Source organism: Haliotis asinina, chromosome 16 (genome assembly GCF_037392515.1).
Source record: "Haliotis asinina isolate JCU_RB_2024 chromosome 16, JCU_Hal_asi_v2, whole genome shotgun sequence".
Lineage (NCBI taxonomy): Eukaryota > Metazoa > Mollusca > Gastropoda > Lepetellida > Haliotidae > Haliotis > Haliotis asinina.
In genome coordinates, this window is record NC_090295.1 from 37,939,676 (window position 1) to 37,957,897 (window position 18,222).

The following is an 18,222-nucleotide window of genomic DNA, read 5'->3' on the forward strand; positions in this document are numbered from 1 at the left end:
TATGAAGATCAACATTCAAATGATATATGAGTGTTTGAAATCAACTGAAAAAAATTGTTCAAGATTAAGCTCAAACTGCAAATGTTTTCCCTAGCAAGGTAGGCAGACAATGTACCACAAAGCCACCAGGCCGACGAAAGAAGTGGGTTTGAATTATCTCTTTACAGTTACTGTCATTAAATTGATTTTACACATGCTTCAGTTATTGTTATGTCGCTTCATTAAATGATCATCTATGTCATAATAATCCATCACTGACGGTATATACACATCCGTGTTTTGGTAGACAATGTAAAACCATCAGGGTCAGGAAATCCCTCGGGGCTCTGCCACACTTACCCTAACCCTCTGGTTTTACATTGTCTACCAAAACGTCGGAGGCATGTTTTATCCTATACATAATTACTCAATTAACTGAACTCATGGGAATGATCAGAATAGAGCACTTGCTTGTTGATGACACAAACTTCAATATTTGTCTTACTTGGATCTCCCTGTGGGAGGCTTCCAGGACGGGTCCAGCTCCCCTCCACTGTCCTGGCTGCGGACTGATGGCATGGAGCCTAGGGGAATACTCATACCACGTGGAGAACCAGTTGGCAGCATTAACATGTCCTGCAAGGTAAGATCAAACCGTAAGCATTGGTGCATGACAACAGGAAGATGAAACCCCCATCAACAAAGTGGCACCAATGGGATACTTTATGAAGATGTAACTACCAACAACAAAGTGGTGCCGATTGACCACTACAGGGAGATGAAGATCTAACCATCAAAGTGATGCCAGTGGACAACTAGTCGTAGCAACCTAGTAGCACCAGTGCACGACTACAGGATGATGTACCCTCCAACAACAGCATGGCGCCAGTGGACCACTACTGGATGATGTACCCTCCACAAGCCTACTGGACCACTACTGGATGATGTACCCTCCACAAGCCTAGTGGACCGCTACAGGATGATGTACCCTCCACAAGCCTAGTGGACCACTACTGGATGATGTACCCTCCACAAGCCTAGTGGACCACTACTGGATGATGTACCCTCCACAAGCCTAGTGGACCGCTACAGGATGATGTACCCTCCACAAGCCTAGTGGACCACTACTGGATGATGTACCCTCCACAAGCCTACTGGACCACTACTGGATGATGTACCCTCCACAAGCCTAGTGGACCACTACTGGATGATGTACCCTCCACAAGCCTAGTGGACCACTACTGGATGATGAACCCTCCACAAGCCTAGTGGACCACTACTGGATGATGTACCCTCCACAAGCCTAGTGGACCACTACTGGATGATGTACCCTCCACAAGCCTAGTGGATCACTACTGGATGATGTACCCTCCACAAGCCTAGTGGACCACTACTGGATGATGAACCCTCCACAAGCCTAGTGGACCACTACTGGATGATGTACCCTCCACAAGCCTAGTGGACCACTACTGGATGATGTACCCTCCACAAGCCTAGTGGACCACTACTGGATGATGTACCCTCCACAAGCCTAGTGGACCACTACTGGATGATGTACCCTCCACAAGCCTAGTGAACCACTACTGGATGATGAACCCTCCACAAGCCTAGTGGACCACTACTGGATGATGTACCCTCCACAAGCCTACTGGACCACTACTGGATGATGTACCCTCCACAAGCCTAGTGGACCACTACTGGATGATGTACCCTCCACAAGCCTAGTGGACCACTACTGGATGATGTACCCTCCACAAGCCTAGTGGACCACTACTGGATGATGTACCCTCCACAAGCCTAGTGGACCACTACTGGATGATGTACCCTCCACAAGCCTAGTGGACCACTACTGGATGATGAACCCTCCACAAGCCTAGTGGACCACTACTGGATGATGTACCCTCCACAAGCCTAGTGGACCACTACTGGATGATGTACCCTCCACAAGCCTAGTGGACCACTACTGGATGATGTACCCTCCACAAGCCTACTGGACCACTACTGGATGATGTACCCTCCACAAGCCTAGTGGACCACTACTGGATGATGTACCCTCCACAAGCCTAGTGGACCACTACTGGATGATGTACCCTCCACAAGCCTAGTGGACCACTACTGGATGATGAACCCTCCACAAGCCTAGTGGACCACTACTGGATGATGTACCCTCCACAAGCCTACTGGACCACTACTGGATGATGTACCCTCCACAAGCCTAGTGGACCACTACTGGATGATGTACCCTCCACAAGCCTAGTGGACCACTACTGGATGATGTACCCTCCACAAGCCTAGTGGACCACTACTGGATGATGTACCCTCCACAAGCCTACTGGACCACTACTGGATGATGTACCCTCCACAAGCCTAGTGGACCACTACTGGATGATGTACCCTCCACAAGCCTAGTGGACCACTACTGGATGATGAACCCTCCACAAGCCTAGTGGACCACTACTGGATGATGTACCCTCCACAAGCCTAGTGGACCACTACTGGATGATGTACCCTCCACAAGCCTAGTGGACCACTACTGGATGATGTACCCTCCACAAGCCTAGTGGACCACTACTGGATGATGTACCCTCCACAAGCCTAGTGGATCACTACTGGATGATGTTCCCTCCACAAATCTAGAGTCGCCAGTGGACCACTACCGGATGATTAAACCTCAATCAACTAGTGGCACCAGTTGACGACTACTGGGAGATGTAACTCCTGACAGCCTAATCATCATCTACTTACCTTTGCATCAGTGGACCACTGCAGGAAGATGTACCCTCCAGCTAACCTAGCAGCTTCATTGTCCTGCATGTCTGTGGATGGCATCTTGTAGACAAAGCCTTCATCAGGTGATCGATGAGGTCCCCCAACTAGAGAAATTGTAACATCTCGCTTGTTAGGGTGTTGAAATGGGCTAACTGCTGCCCATCTGACAGACACAGTTCTGGTGTGTGCACGGGCAAAGCTCAAGGACATCTGAAAACATAATCTTACTGTAAAACTTTCTTAAAACAAAAGGCTAAACAATAAGTATCACAAGGCATGATGCAAAGGTAACAAGTCTGAGTAAAGTTGTGTTTGTTACCTTTCTGTCTTTTGCAGTGAGTGGCTCCCCAATAACATACTCCAGGGAGAAGACGATGGTGAACATGGGGTCTTCAAGGAACTCAGAAAACTGTACTTTGTTCTTCAGCACCAAGTCAGTTGTTCCACTAGTGTTGCTGCAAACAAGACACAAACCAGTGCCATCAGATGTCCCATATCAGTCTGGTTATTTGTCAAAAGGTAAGATGTAAAGAAGGATGTTGTAAGGAATTATGTCAAGATTGTTGTTGGTTTGTTTAACAACACCCAGCATATCTGGTCTTCCTGTGTGCAAACATACTGTTGGCCTTGACCCTGCAGAGCTGCTCCTGTGTGTGAACATGCTACTGACCTTGACCCTGAAGGGCATTCACCCTGTGTTTGATGATGCTACTGACCTTGACCCTGTTGAGCCAGTCCTTCTGTGTGTAAACATGCTACTGCGACGGAAGCTGGGGCTGGCTGTGGGTTTGCGAGATGAACTGCTGAGACTCTCAAGATGGAAGGTCTGAGGTTTTTCCACGTAACACCAGCCATTGTGAACACCAACCTGCAATATAAGTGTTTATATAGTAAACAATCATTAGAAGTGTAAACCCATAATAATCAACTAGGTGTATGGTACACTGTAATCACCAACCACAGGCAACAGACAACTTTATTTTCCTTTTATGAAATTTGCATATTTCATCAAAAATCACCACCAGTCAAGTTGTGTGCCTTTGTCTTTAAGAACACCTACCTGTAATCGCCGCTCTATGACTGTGACAGGGGGTGCATCTTCCAGTGTCTTCTTCTCTCGGATTGCCCGATCATCCTGCAGCAGTGTACACAGTTTGGTCTCGAACATGTCCATATTTGGCTGCAGGTGCACAAACACACCCTCCAGTTGCATCGGCACAGTGCGCAACATCTTTGGACGCTTCAACTTATCTGCTCCTGAACATCATGAGACAGCCAGTCAGTGTTACATCTGACATGATAGTAGGTAACATACAATATAATAGGCTTGTAATAATGGGTGACCTGACTACACTACCTCACTTTCACAATAGATCACTACTACCACAAACTGCCTAAAACCATGTTCAACTTGTAAGGTACTAGGCTGTAATGCCTTTAACAGTTTTCCTAGGGTACCATAAGTCAAACATAGGTGAAATATTTGAGGAAGATTTTGTGACCTAATGACCTTGACCTATGACCTCATTGCATCCATGGGGATGGATAGGTGACCTAAATATCCAGTGTTAGAGGTAAATATTATTGGTGATGATAATCCCATGAATAGATCCCTCAATGCTTGTGATGTATTTGAGAGAATTACTGTCCACACCAACCAGCAGTTTGGTCATCCACTAATCCAGGGATGACATCCTTCCCGCTAACGATGACGTTCTCTGGGATCAGGTTCATCACTCTCAGCATGGACTTGTGGGTGGTAACAGTGAAGCTCAGCTGACATCCTGTGATCGGCTTCAGCAACTGGTTGCCTGTAACAGTCAACTCCACATCACAGGGGGCATGGCTAAAATATAACAGTTCATTCACAGTTAATGTGAATGTATAAACACAACAGTTACTTGGATACAGGACAGAATGAAACGAGAAGCCCATGATAGAATGACAGAGAATGAAGTAATACTTCAAAATACAGAAACCTGACTAAAATATGTGGAGAAATACAGTCGCTGTGAGGAAAAAAATGGAGAAATACTATTAAGAATATATAGAAATAATCTGGAGCAAGTTATGAAGGAACATACATCTAGTGAAATCAAGGACCATGAAATATCTATGGGGAAAGGATGTAGGAGTTTACATACATGGACAAATGTATGGAATATTAATGGGAATTATTGGGAAATACTGAAAGATACTTACTCTCCAGCGGGTCGTCCATGAACAGCAGGGCTCTGGGTGATCCATAGTACATCTCAAGTCTGCAACATGAACACTCTCCTTTACATCCTCATTCAATGCTACAGTATGCTGAGTAACCCTAGCTTGTTTTAAGAGTGAGTGAGTTTAATTTTATGCCACATTCAGCAACATTCTAGCTATATATTGGTGGTCTGTAAATAATCGAGTCTGCACCATACAGTGATGCATTATTTAAAGGTTTACGCACTCAAAAACTGACTTGCACCTGGTGCAACCTAGACCAATAACTAGGCTGCACTTTGTAATACTGGGTTGCACCAGTGCAAGTAACAAAGCACTAAATCGATCCCTGATGTGAGATACCCACTTCTGTGCTGTCTGTTGGATGTTCCGTGCTGAGTCTGGCAGTTCATCATTGTTCTTGAAGGGCCTGATGAAGCCCCAGCCACATGCCACAGCCTGGCGCTGTCCTGAGTCGTTGTAGGTGTGAGCGATAATCTCCACCACCGCAACCAGGCTGACATTGGTGATGCATGTGTGGAAGTAGACATGCTGAAACAAACCTCATTCAATGTAACATGTGACAAGTTGTAACTAACTCTAAAAATTTTGTACTTTGAAGTTTACACAAATTCCCGAACATTGGTTGGTTGAGAGAATGGTCATGTGAGCTAAATTTATACAAACCTGTAGAGGTTATGTGTACCTCATACCTCACTTTTCATGCTGAGATTGTCAGACAGAATGTGGGGAGGTAGGTGGCCGTACCCCAAGGAGGACATTCTTCAAAGAATTCATAACCTCTACAGGTTTGTATAATTCTTTTTCAGAAGTCCTCCTTGGGGTACATATATAGCATAAGACAGACTCCCAACAAACATGAGTCGGGAGCGGCATTCTGTCTGCCAATGTGTACCCTGCACACTCTCTCATACACTGCCGAAGCTGCGAGAGATAGAGAAATACACCTACCCAGTCACCAAACCACTGATGTCAATCAGGCGGGGGCGTGGCAAAATAGGGCCAAAAGAGCCAATCGACAACGACCCCCAAAGGTGATGGGCATATGACCACACCTCATGCCATACACTGTCAATATTCCCCCAAACCAGCGGAGTAGTGCCGGGAATAACAGTGCAAAGGTGAATAAAAGCGTACATCAACGCTAAAGTGAAAAAACCTATAGGTCTATAGGTAGTTTGTGTTTTGGGTTGTTTTTTTAAAATACCACCACCAGAGGGTACCCGTCACCAATAAAAAAGAATGGTTTCGTGAAAAGCCATCACCATGAACATTTCATGTTAAACAAAGTCGAGATCTCATAAGCTCATTCAGCTAGGGGAATCACGACTCTGCCCACTGGTGAGAACTGTATGGCTGTGTTTGTCCAGCAGTCGGACGGATCTTATCCACACCCGCTAAAAAGCACTGTACAAGAGGGTGCTGCAACAAGAGAGCGCCGTCGACAGGAATATGGAATGCCGAAATGGCTGTGGAATAGCACCGGAAAGTAGACGCGGCTAGGCCTGACTCTAACCGGGACTGTAAAAATTCCAGTACTTCAACTAAAGATGAAGAAAAGGGATCAAGAATCCCTCTGTCGACACACCAGTGCGCATAACAGGTCCATCTATCCTCATATTGAACGTTTGTCGAATCCCTCCGGAAAAGCCAGTATTGCGTTTGCAACTGGTGCAGAAATTCTGCTCGCTTGGAGACGATTCCGGACAGTGGCCAGGCCACCCACTGAATCCTGGGATTCGGGTGCGGTGCTCCGTTCTGGGATAGTAAGTCCGGTCAAAAGGGTAAAAGGACAGGAGGCAATGTCAGAAACCTTATCACCTTATCACGCCCACAATACCCTGTCCGTCCAGTCGAGCTGGAAAGCGTCCTGGGCGATGGCTCTCGGATCCGGTATCCGAGAGTAAAACACCTGAATCTGGTTTATCCCCCCAGAGGTAAACAGATCCACCTGGAATGACCCGAACAACCGGGAGATAATCCTGAATATCTTCCGATGCAACATCCACTCGTGTGGAGCCAGGACATGTTGAGAGAGCGCGTCTGCTCGAACATCGTCCACCCCAGGGAGATACACGGGACACATCCGAACATTGATCCAGTTGCACCACTGTAGGAAGTGCCACGCCTCCTCTAGGAGGGACGGAGAAACCGTACCGCCCTGTTTCAGGATATAGGTCATTGCCGTCTGGTTGACCATTTCTAGACGTACCACACAGTCTCGAACTGTCTCCCGAAAGTGTTGGAACACTAGCCGGACAGCTCTCAATTCGAGCACATTGATGTGCAGGCGTTTCGTGCTGTAACCAGAGACTCGAAACAGACTGAGCGCCCAGTATACCACCCCATCCTGTGAGGGAAGCGTCCGTCTGAATCGAGAGAGTTGGTGAGGGAGTGTCCAGGGGTTACCCCCTGGATAGATTCCCTACCACTGTCCACCACCGTAAATTAGGAAGTAGCCACTCCGGAGTGTGGAGAATCATCTCATAACTCCGACCGTCGGAGCACATCCGCGCCAAAGTGTACTGAATGGGTCGCATCCTAAACCGCACCCTCCAAACAATTCTGAGCTTTGGAGATCCGATTCGGCGACAGGGAGACGAAGCCTCTCGCTGTGTCGAACCATGCACCTAAGAAGATCAGATCCTGTGTAGGAACTAGGTCCGACTTCTTGAGGTTGATAATCCAGCCCAACCTGGTGAAAATACACATTACCGCGAATGTTGCGTCTCGACTCAAGTGAGCGACAAGTGCTCGTATAAGCCAATCGTCCAGGTACGGGTGACAACACCTGCCCTGTGACCTGGCCACTTGCGCTGGGATTAACATAATCTTGGTGAATACCCTCCAAGCCATAGCGATGTCGAAGGGAAGCACCCGAAACTGATTGCATACCCCGTCATAGAAAACCGCAGGTACTTCCTGAACTCGGGATGCATCGGGACATGCAGGTACGTGTCCTTGAGGTCGATGGACATAAGCCAGTCGCCTCTTTCTACAGATGAGATCACCGACCGCAGTGTCTCCATCTTGAATGACGATACCTGCAGCACACTGTTCAGACCTTTTAGACTGAGAATCGGCCTGAACCTCCGTCCTTTTTGGTATCCAGGAAATAAGTGGAATAAAATCCATCTTGTTCCTGACCCCCCGGAACCACCTCGATGGCCGTCTTGTCCAGTAAGGGCTGGACCTTGGCGCGGAGAACCTCGGCTTTCTCTGGAACTACCAGCACAGGAGTGCAACAGATCCCGGAAAACGGAGGCGGGTCTCTCTTCGACTATGGTAAGTGGCCGTCCCTGAGTGTGGATAGGACCCAGGGGTTGGAGGTTACCTTTTCCCATTCCGACAGGAAGTGGGAAAGACGGCCACCCACAGGAAGGTTTGGCAGGAGACAATGAATACCCGACATCGGCAGTACTCCGACTGCTTGATTCGGGTTAACTTGCAAGGGATCCGGAGGATGACTTACTGGGAAGCCAGGGTCGACTTCCCCTTCCTCAGAAAAGGCTGATGGGGTGCCGCAGCCTTGCCCTTGCCCCACCCTTACCCTTCTGCGCCTGCAAGGGCTGTGCCCACGCCCCTACCCTTACCCTTACCCTTCCGCGCCTGCAAGGGCTGTGCCCACTTAGCAGAGTCCTTGGCTGGAGCCGAAGGATAAGCGGAGGTAAGCACCGGGGGCCCTGCACGAGATGTGTGAGGCTATTCAAACAAGGGCTTGGATTCCTTGAAGGTAGACACAGCCTCCGCGGCCTCCCGGACCACTGATGCCGCTCCCGGAAAGAGAGTAGAAGGGAAGGGCAGTGACAGGAGCGCTTGTTGAGTGGCCTGCGAATAGCGTGACACGGACAGCAATAAGTTACGGAGGCCCATAACTGCCGACATCATCGGGCACGCCGAGGACGCCGAGTCCTGTGCCAGATGAGACTGCACCTCCGTAAGCTGCTGTGCGAGTGTAGGAGAAGCACACTCCTCCTCGACACCGCCGCCGTCCACAAGCTGACGCTGCAACACCGAGGTGTATGCAGCGTGTATTGTGACTTTAAGGCATTGAGCTGCATTACGGTACTGCTCCTCAAATGACCTGTAAGCCGGTTTGAGGGCAGTAACGTTAGATGTAAATGGAGGCAGGCGCCGCCCTTGTTTAGTCGAGGTTGAAGAGCTGCCCGACGAACCCCCCAGGGCCAGGGATGCATAGATACAGTCGTCGACCACTGGAGGGTTATACAAGCTGAGATCACCCATGAGGTAACAACAGTCTAGCTCCGGTAAATCGAAGCGCGACTGCGCTCCTGTGAGAAGAGGGTTAATAACCTCTGCCAAAATGGAAGGGAGGATGCGCAGCCGAGAATCCGCCACCTTGGCTGGGGCAAATGCCTCACCCGGTAGACTCCTCGGGGTCAGGTGTCGCCGAAGCAACAACGACCTGAGGCAGGACGGAAGCTATGCGTTCCCGAACCTGCCTCAACGAGGAAGACTCGCTCGGCCCACCCCGGTCCTCCCCCTCCTCCATGATCTCCTCGGCACGACCCCCCATGAGCGACACCTCAGATCTTTCATCTAAGAATAGCTCCGGGGGATCGGTCGAGGGAACATCCGTAAGAGATAGAGGCCCGAGCAGAGCCGAGCGGCCTGAAGCTATGGACCCGACGCCCGAGACCGAGTCCGGGTGGCGGATCGCCGGCAACAATCCCAACGTAGGTATGGAACCCACATTACCGACACTGGCAACCTCGGAGTAGCTGGCAACCGACGCTGAAGTCGGTTCCTGCACACCCCCTAGGGAAATCCCCACACCTACGCCAGAGGCGTGGCTGGGGAGTCCCATGGAAGGATCAAGGATCAATAAAAGATCAAGTCCGCATGTCTAGATTTTTTAGCTCTAGGGGAAAACTCTTGACAGATTGTGCATCCTTGCTCGTCGTGAGCCTCTTCCGCCAGGCAACGAAGGCAAACAAGAAGCCTATCCCGTGGGGGAAGTTTTGCGTTACAAGTAGCACACCCCTTGAACTGGAAAAAACAGAACCGCACTATGACTAATAGCAAGGCCCGCCAATCCAACTAACACATGAGTATTTAACAGAAACAATACTACGGACTGGCGATGTTTAACTGTTAAATATTGAAGCTATTTATGAAAACATACAATAGCATCTTTTTTACCATCGAAAAGAGGGGTAAAAACATCCAAATATCCTGTTTGTATTAACAACCACACCTAAAATTAGGCAGGAAAAAACAACCACCAGGTACGTGCCGACCGCCATCTTGTCAGCCACATGGCTGAAGACCACGGCCACCACACAAAGTTACAACATTTCATGAATGAAAAAGAGTGAAATATGAATTCCTAATAGCGCCTGTGTGTTAAAAAGGAACCATACATACGGTTTTTGTAGCTTTCTCACTCATTTTTCTCTTCGAACTCGTAAGCTTCCTCTAAATATGAGAGCTGCTGAATGGACGACTGTCCTCTATGACGACAGCAAGAAAAGTGAGGTATGAGCGAGAGTTACCTGCTCTTGGCTGTTAAGGGTCCCTGTAGGGGTGGTCTCACAAGACAAAAACGAGTTTTTTGTTTTGTAAAATATTTATTCAATATTGTTACAACTGTTGTAGGCATTTTAATGCTATATATGTACCCCAAGGAGGACTTCTTCTGAAAAAGAATTCAAGGTTCATTTCTTTTGAACTCTTCAAATTGTTATTGAGGTGATCTGGGTCATGTGATACTCTCTGTCCAGACTGACATAAACAAAATAAAAACTATTGGTTTTCTTATTCCTTTCAATATCAACATATCACTTACTTGTACTTATCTGGCCACAGGAATGAAGCCAGTATTCGTTTATAAAATAGATGCATTTCAAATGACAAAAAAATGATCAGTTTTAAAACATCTGCCTGACAACATGTCTGACCAGAAGTGTCCACCAGTGCAACCTAATTTTCTAATTTCTGCGTTGGTTTCAAGGAACCCCAATGACCTTGCTGCAAGTGTTGATGCCACTTTCATGACCCAGCCTGTCCGAAGTCACCCTAAATTTGGCAATTCGTTTTTACTCTTCTCAGTTTGTATTTTAAGGTTAGAATTTGAAAAAAAGCATTTCAAATCTGGAAAATACACACTAGTCATAGTAAACGACTGCAATTGAGGCGAGAAGGGCAGGGTTCAAAATAAAAAGGGCAGGGCACTGCGCCCTCCTACATGTGCCTAGGGGGAACACTACACAAATATATAAAATACAACTACCAAGATCTACTTCCTATTCGCCATATCACACAACTTTGAAATCCACCAGAGTATTATTACGAGTACACAGGTACACAGTCAAACAAATCTGCGATAGTGTAGAGTACAATGACAGTTTGTTAAAATGATATTGTTATTGATGGCTGTTTATGTTTGATAATTTTATTGATGTTATACTTATTAAAGCAGTTTCAAATCTTGCGACAAATTTGTTGTTACATTTCAAGGAAAAATACTGTGAGAATTATTTCCTCAGAGGTTGCGATACATGTTGAAAACAATAGTCAAGTATAGAAACATCGGTGCAACACAGACTTGAACAAAATGGCTTCACTACATTTTACAAGTATAAACACACATCACTGTAAACAATGATCGTGTAAAAGTAGGTAAAAAACCTACGTGTAAATGTCAAAGTATTAAATTACAAGAATTGAATTTGTGTGTTTGCACTGAAAAATGAACGATGTCAAAGAGAGTTTCAACAATGCTTAGACATTGATCATTTGTCAATGCAAACACACAAACTGAAATGCAATTCTTAAACGCACTGTATTGCAGACCAATCACCTTTTTACACTGAAATTTGGGCAGACCAATGACCTGGTTATATTGAAACTTGGGCAGATCAATGACTTGGTTTTATTGTAACTTGGGCAGACCAGTGTGCTGTTTATTTAGAAACTGCGCACACTGGGTACCTGGTTATATTAAAACTTGGGCAGACTGAGTACCTGGTTATATTGTAACTTGGGTAGACTGGTGGCTCCCCCTCTCCCTGCCATCGTCGGTCCCAACCACTGTCGGCCACAGAACTGCCGGAACGCCACATCGTAGAGGCTGACAGACAGCTGGTACTCTGCCCGGGTGTTCACAAGCTGCAACAAAAACAAACAATGAGACAACACTGACAGAATCACACCATCTTTCTTCATTATTTTTTTTTTATAGTGTTAAAAGTGAACAGTAAAATACTGGCATCAAGACCCTCCTCTTCAAGCCATGAGAATCATAAGTCATGAGTAGGGAATAAATAACCTTGCTTGTGGCAGCAAAACTTAGCTCTTTAAAGTGAAGTGCTGAGGAACTCCTGCCTCTTAACATTAAGACCCATTATAGTCCTGATATATCCAAGATCTTAACTTAAGACAGTTGTTGCCAGACCCACTTACCAATGTAGCCGTCGTTGGGCTCACAATTCCATCAACCTTCTTCAGGTTAAGACAGAATGGAACTAAGTCACCAAACTTCGCCTCACCAGTGACAGGTCTTGGATGGGACAGAACACAGCGCCATGACAACAACCTACTCAAACGTTTTGTGTCAGAGTAAAGTATATCCCCTTTACTGGTTTCAGTGGATTTAGTCGGGTTGATTCTATCCCTGTTGCTCTCATCCTTGAAGTGTAAAGTTCTGGTGTCCTTGTCACCTTTAGCTGACATGGTTTACTCTGGCAGAGAGATCACCTCACCATTGCATCATTGTAACTGGTCACAAAAGGAGATATTTTACCATCAAAACATTGTATCTAGTCAATACAAGATATATCCCACCATTGAAACATTGTATCTAGTCAATACAAGATATATCCCGCCATCGAAACATTGTGTCTAGTCAATACAAGATATATCCCACCATCGAAACATTGTATCTAGTCAATACAAGATATATCCCACCATCAAAACATTGTATCTAGTCAATACAAGATATATCCGACCATCGAAACATTGTATCTAGTCAATACAAGATATTTTGCCATCAAAACATTGTACAAATGGATCTAGTCAATACAAGATATATTCCACCATCAAAACATTGTAGCTAGAGAATGCAAGATAGCTATCCGAGTATCAAAACATTGTAGCTAGTCAATACAAGATATTTCCCACCATAAAAAACATTGTAGCTAGACAATACAAGATATATATCCCATCATCACAACATTGTAACTAGGGATCATCATCATCATCATGATCATCATCATCATCATCATCATCATCATCATCCAAAACAGGATCCCAATACCACCACAAACAAGCATGACAAGTTGATAAGTAGTAGAAAATCCACCTGAGCTGAAAAAATGGCAAGGGATTCAGTTACTTTTGATACTGTAAAGGCAAAACTCCCAATCCAAAACAAGATCTTAACTTGAATAACCTAATTAGTCGCAGAAACATCCAGGCTGTGTTCTCAAAAGTGAAAGTTCATGGAACAGCTTAAAGAATTTGTTCATAAGGCAAGTCAGATGATAACCTGCCTGAGTAGTTTTCAGTATTTACTTGATAGGAAAACACTAGAAGCTCCTATACCTTGCCAATATTTGGTACTGTTGCTGTATTTGAGATAAAGGAAGAGGATCTTGTACCCACAGAGATCCAGATACGTGGGTTCTGTACGTTGGTTACCTCACCCCAGGGGAAGAAGGCTACCTCTGCCTTGTCATCATAAGGGTCACAGAATGTGGTCACCTCACCCTAGAGGGAGACCAATACCTCTGCCAGGTCATCGTAGGGGGTCACAGAAGGTGGTCACCTCACCTTAGAGGGAAACAGATACCTCTGCCATGTCATCGTAGGGGTCACAGAAGGTGGTCACCTCACCCCAGGGGAGACCAATACCTCTGCCAGGTCACTGTAGGGGTTACAGAAGGTGGTCACCTCACCCTAGAGGGAGACCAATACTTATGCCAGGTCACTGTAGGGGTTACAGAAGGTGGTCACCTCACCCCAGGGGGAGAAGGATACCTCTGCCATGTCATCATAGGGGTCACAGAAGGTGGTCACCTCACCCTAGAGGGAGACCGATACCTCTGCCATGTCATCGTAGGGGTCACAGAAGGTGGTTAGTTTACCCTAGAGGGAGACTGATACCTCTGCCATGTTGTAATGGGGGTCACAGGACATGGTTATCTCATCCCAGAAGGAGACCGACACCTCTGCTATGTTGTAGTGGGGGTCACAGGACATGGTTACCTCACCCCTGAGAGAGACCAATAGCTTTGCCATGTTGTAGTGGGGGTCACAGGAGATGGTACCTCACCCCAGAAGGACACCAATAGCTCTGCTATGTTGTATTGGGGGTCACAGAAGGTGGTACCTCACCCCACACCGAGCCCAATAGCTCTGCCATGTTCAAGTAGGGGTCACAGGAGGTGGTTACCTCACCCCAGACCGAGTCCAATAGCTCTGCCATGTTGAAGTGGGGGTCACAGGAGGTGGTACCTCACCCTAGACAGAGACCAATAGCTCTGCTATGTTGTAGTAGGGGTCACAGGAGGTGGTACCTCACCCCAGACCGAGACCAATAGCTCTTCTATTTTGTAGTGGGGGTCACAGGAGGTGGTACCTCACCCCAGACCGAGACCAATACCTGAACCTGCCACGCTGTACTTGGTACATGGTTGTATGTAAAGGATAAAAACTGACCCCCGAGATTTTGCATAAAAAGGTAAGCCTGTAGCAGATGGAAATTGGGTAGGTCTGACCTGATTTCTTGAGACAAAGGGCTTACTTTTTCAAACTAAACCGAGGAGGGGTTTTTGCTCCAACTGATCAATTGGCAGAAGATTATTGTTTTGATATAATTTTGATATTTGGAATTTGAAATCTGAACTGAGATGCTCAGAATGTGCCACCCATGTCCTGCATGTGCACTGCCTGTACAAACCATCCACTGAGGTGGTCATGTGACTCATATTGCCAAGCTGATTTTTTAACAGAGACCAGTCATAGCCAAGTAGATAATACTGCCAAACTACTAAGCAAATGGTTGCAGGATCAAAACCAGGCATTGCCACTATATATATTTGAAGTTTTCAATAATGTGATAGTTTATGATCATATTCAATTTCAGTGATAGCAAGAAAAGTCATATCAATCTACAAAACATGTCATTTTCTGAATAAAACTGATATTATACACTTATTCTGACTCAAGCCTATTAAGCTTCTCTCCTCCCTCTATACAAAGATAGTGGAACACTTGAAATCCCTTGATTTTAGTTCCCTTCTTTGACGCAGACGTACAATCAAATCTCCCACGAGTTAATAGCCTGGCCCTTTGACTTTCCTACCCATATCAGTTACATGACCAACGATGCTAATGTCACTCTCTCTGACTTGTAAGCCTGACACGAGAATCTTCAGTGAGATCCAACATGCTCTAAGTCGAGCCCTCGTGTTGGGAGGGCTTGATGTTGTGAGTCAGGATAAGCATAAATATCAATTTTATTCAGACAATTACATACTTTTCCATATTCTGACTCAGAATCAGATGGATCTGTCCTCAACTAGATTCTTAGAAGGAGGAGTTAAGCTGCTGCTGATAAATATATAAGCATGAGTCAGGATAAGGAAAAATACGAAATAATTCCATGTCATGGGCTATTCCTCAGAAAATCCCTGGGATGCAGGCAATTATGTAGAAAATCCACAGTAAATCTTGTTGAATATACTGAGAAATTGCCAGGTTTACTTGGTACATGTGAACCTGGCGAGACAATAGTGATGTCACTGGAGGTTTATGAAGTTGCAAACATGAGAAACTTCCATAGCTTGATCCTTCACCATATGGAGGCACGACCTACACATTCAGTTAGAATCAAACATTCAGGACTTCAGGGTCTTGCTAACGTTCAAGGTTTATCAACAAACAAAGGTCCAATATAAACAATGTAATGATATCACTGAAGGTTTGTAAGTACAGTTTACTCTCTTGGTTAAGGGAACCACACACAGAACTCTATCTTCATAGACAACAAATGCTGTATTGTTCACCATTCAAAACAAGCTGGGGAATTGTCACCTCCACATAAAATGGTCAAAAGAAAACCTCTGGTTCTCATTTAAGCTGGAATCACGCTCAACATACCCATGTGTTCAATAGGTACTGTTCGATAGTTGACCTTAATCAGTTACTATGGTAACAAGAGCACAGTAATAAATATCAATAACTGAAAGATAGCAGCAACAGTCACAGCTGATGGAGACAAATTTGATGATGATTGGCAGATATTTCCAGTGAAATCGCAAACAAGGAAGGCACGCCCATAACTATATGCCAGGTATTCACTGCAACACAGACACTTAAATACTTTTAAGCTTGTGTGGTCTGACATGACATTGAGAGGATACGGCTTTTTGAGAAAGGAGGGGTGTGTAGTTCATAAATGTGTGTGTGAGTGAGTGAGTGAGTGAGTGAGTGAGTGAGTGAGAGTGATGCACAGCTCATTTTCACCCATTTTCTCGATAGTTTCAAAGGACACAATAAGAAAAAAAATTAAAAAAACTGTGTTCACCCCTGCACAGTCACCCTCTGGATCTGGCTATGTCAATGCTGGCAGTCTGAATGCTTGCACTGTTCACCACACACACTGCCACTGTGGACAGGCAGATGTCAGTAATTACTCAACACATGAAGATTGCGGATAAAATCACCAGGAATCACTCTGCACCATGTCCAGGGCTCGATTCGAGAGATGTCAAGTGCAAGTTAGGATAAAAACCTAGTTGCACCATCCAGATTCCAGTAGCACGGCTTTCATACCAATATGTAATGAAAGAAATATTTTTTTGAATTATTTAGATGTTTTATTCTGAAGTTTACCCACTCAAAAATTTACTTGCACCTGGTGCAAGTGAGACTATTAACTAGGTTGCACTTTGTAATATTGGGTTGCACCAGTGCAAGTAACAAAGCACAAAATCGAGCCCTGATGTCCTATGCACATATCGCAATATGAAATGGCGGGTTGTAAACAACTTACGGAGCCATTACATCCATGTGGCAAAATACATTTCACACCTTGTCCATGATTAAAGAAGAAGTTGTATTTACATTAGTATAACCAGTGCCCTTATTCTTGAAACGTTCGTAGCCTTAAGAATTCGTAACTTTGATCGTAGCCAATGTGTTAAGAATGGGCTAAAGAATTTGTAGGGTTATGAATGTTTCGAGAATAGTTCGCCAGGTATATGTTGCCTTGAGGAGACAGGAAGTACAGATCACTTGATCAACCATTTCCTTCTTCATACTGTTTGGTATGGATAAACAAGAACGTCTACAAGAATTTCTACATATATCATATCCAATAAGCATATTTGTAAATGAACAAACACATTTGTTAACAAATCTGGTTGAAAAGAATTTGAAATTTGTGATACATCACAAGATATATATTTTCCATTTGAATATTATCTCCAGTTCAGCTAGGCATTGTTTTATATTCAGAGACAGTGTATTTTCTTGTAAACTAATCAGAAAATAGCAACCAGTGATGCAAACTTCCCTCCTAAACTCCCAGTGATTCAGTTACAACAAACCTACAAATAACTTTAATCAATTTTTATGCTATGAGAAGTATTATATCTCAGACTAATACTTCATCAGAATTAGTAGAATCCAGTATTGTGTTATTTGGTTCACAAAGTTCAAAGAACATATAGTAACAATAATCTGATGCACTAATTCAGGTCACTGTCACAGCTTATAGTAATGGTCCGATGGAACTATCTGACAAGTACTGCTCGCAATCACAAAAAATGTTATGCTGAGATATGATGGTCAAATTTCAAAATGACTCGCAGTACCAAAGTAAGGCATGTGAGATCAAATCTGAAAATGGTTCTCATTCAATGATTCATGAGGAGTCTAAGAGATGCATATCTGAGTTTAAGTTTATGGTTTTCTTAGAAGTGCCACTGTCTGGCCTTGAATGTGGCCCAGAATCAAATTGGTGAATACAAATTGGAATGTCATGGAGATCATACAAAGATTGTCATAAAATGATCATCATATACTGGGCTATCATACAAGGATCATCATAGAAGAATCATCATACAATAGGTCATCATACAATGGGCCATCATACAATGATCATCATGTCAGTATTAGCAACGCTGAGCCTGATAATTCCAGTTATGCATGAACCTAATCCTCACTGTGATAACACTGCCATGGAGCTCGGTCAATAAAACATAAATAGTATCATAGCTACAG

General features: G+C 45.0%; 1 protein-coding gene across 2 annotated transcripts in view; it reads right to left on the reverse strand.

The window, feature by feature from the left end:
* LOC137268411 (nephrocystin-4-like) overlaps positions 1-18,222 on the reverse strand; it is a 55,144-nt gene that overhangs the window by 22,100 nt on the left and 14,822 nt on the right. For both annotated transcript variants that reach the window (XM_067802979.1, XM_067802978.1), the window contains exons 2-10: positions 11,959-12,102; positions 5,318-5,502; positions 4,951-5,009; positions 4,407-4,559; positions 3,809-4,005; positions 3,465-3,616; positions 3,068-3,203; positions 2,725-2,958; positions 485-615 (exon numbers count right to left, since the gene is read on the reverse strand). In XM_067802979.1, the coding sequence (XP_067659080.1) occupies positions 485-615; positions 2,725-2,958; positions 3,068-3,203; positions 3,465-3,616; positions 3,809-4,005; positions 4,407-4,559; positions 4,951-5,009; positions 5,318-5,502; positions 11,959-12,102 (1,391 nt within the window). The remainder of the gene's footprint in view (positions 1-484; positions 616-2,724; positions 2,959-3,067; positions 3,204-3,464; positions 3,617-3,808; positions 4,006-4,406; positions 4,560-4,950; positions 5,010-5,317; positions 5,503-11,958; positions 12,103-18,222) is intronic.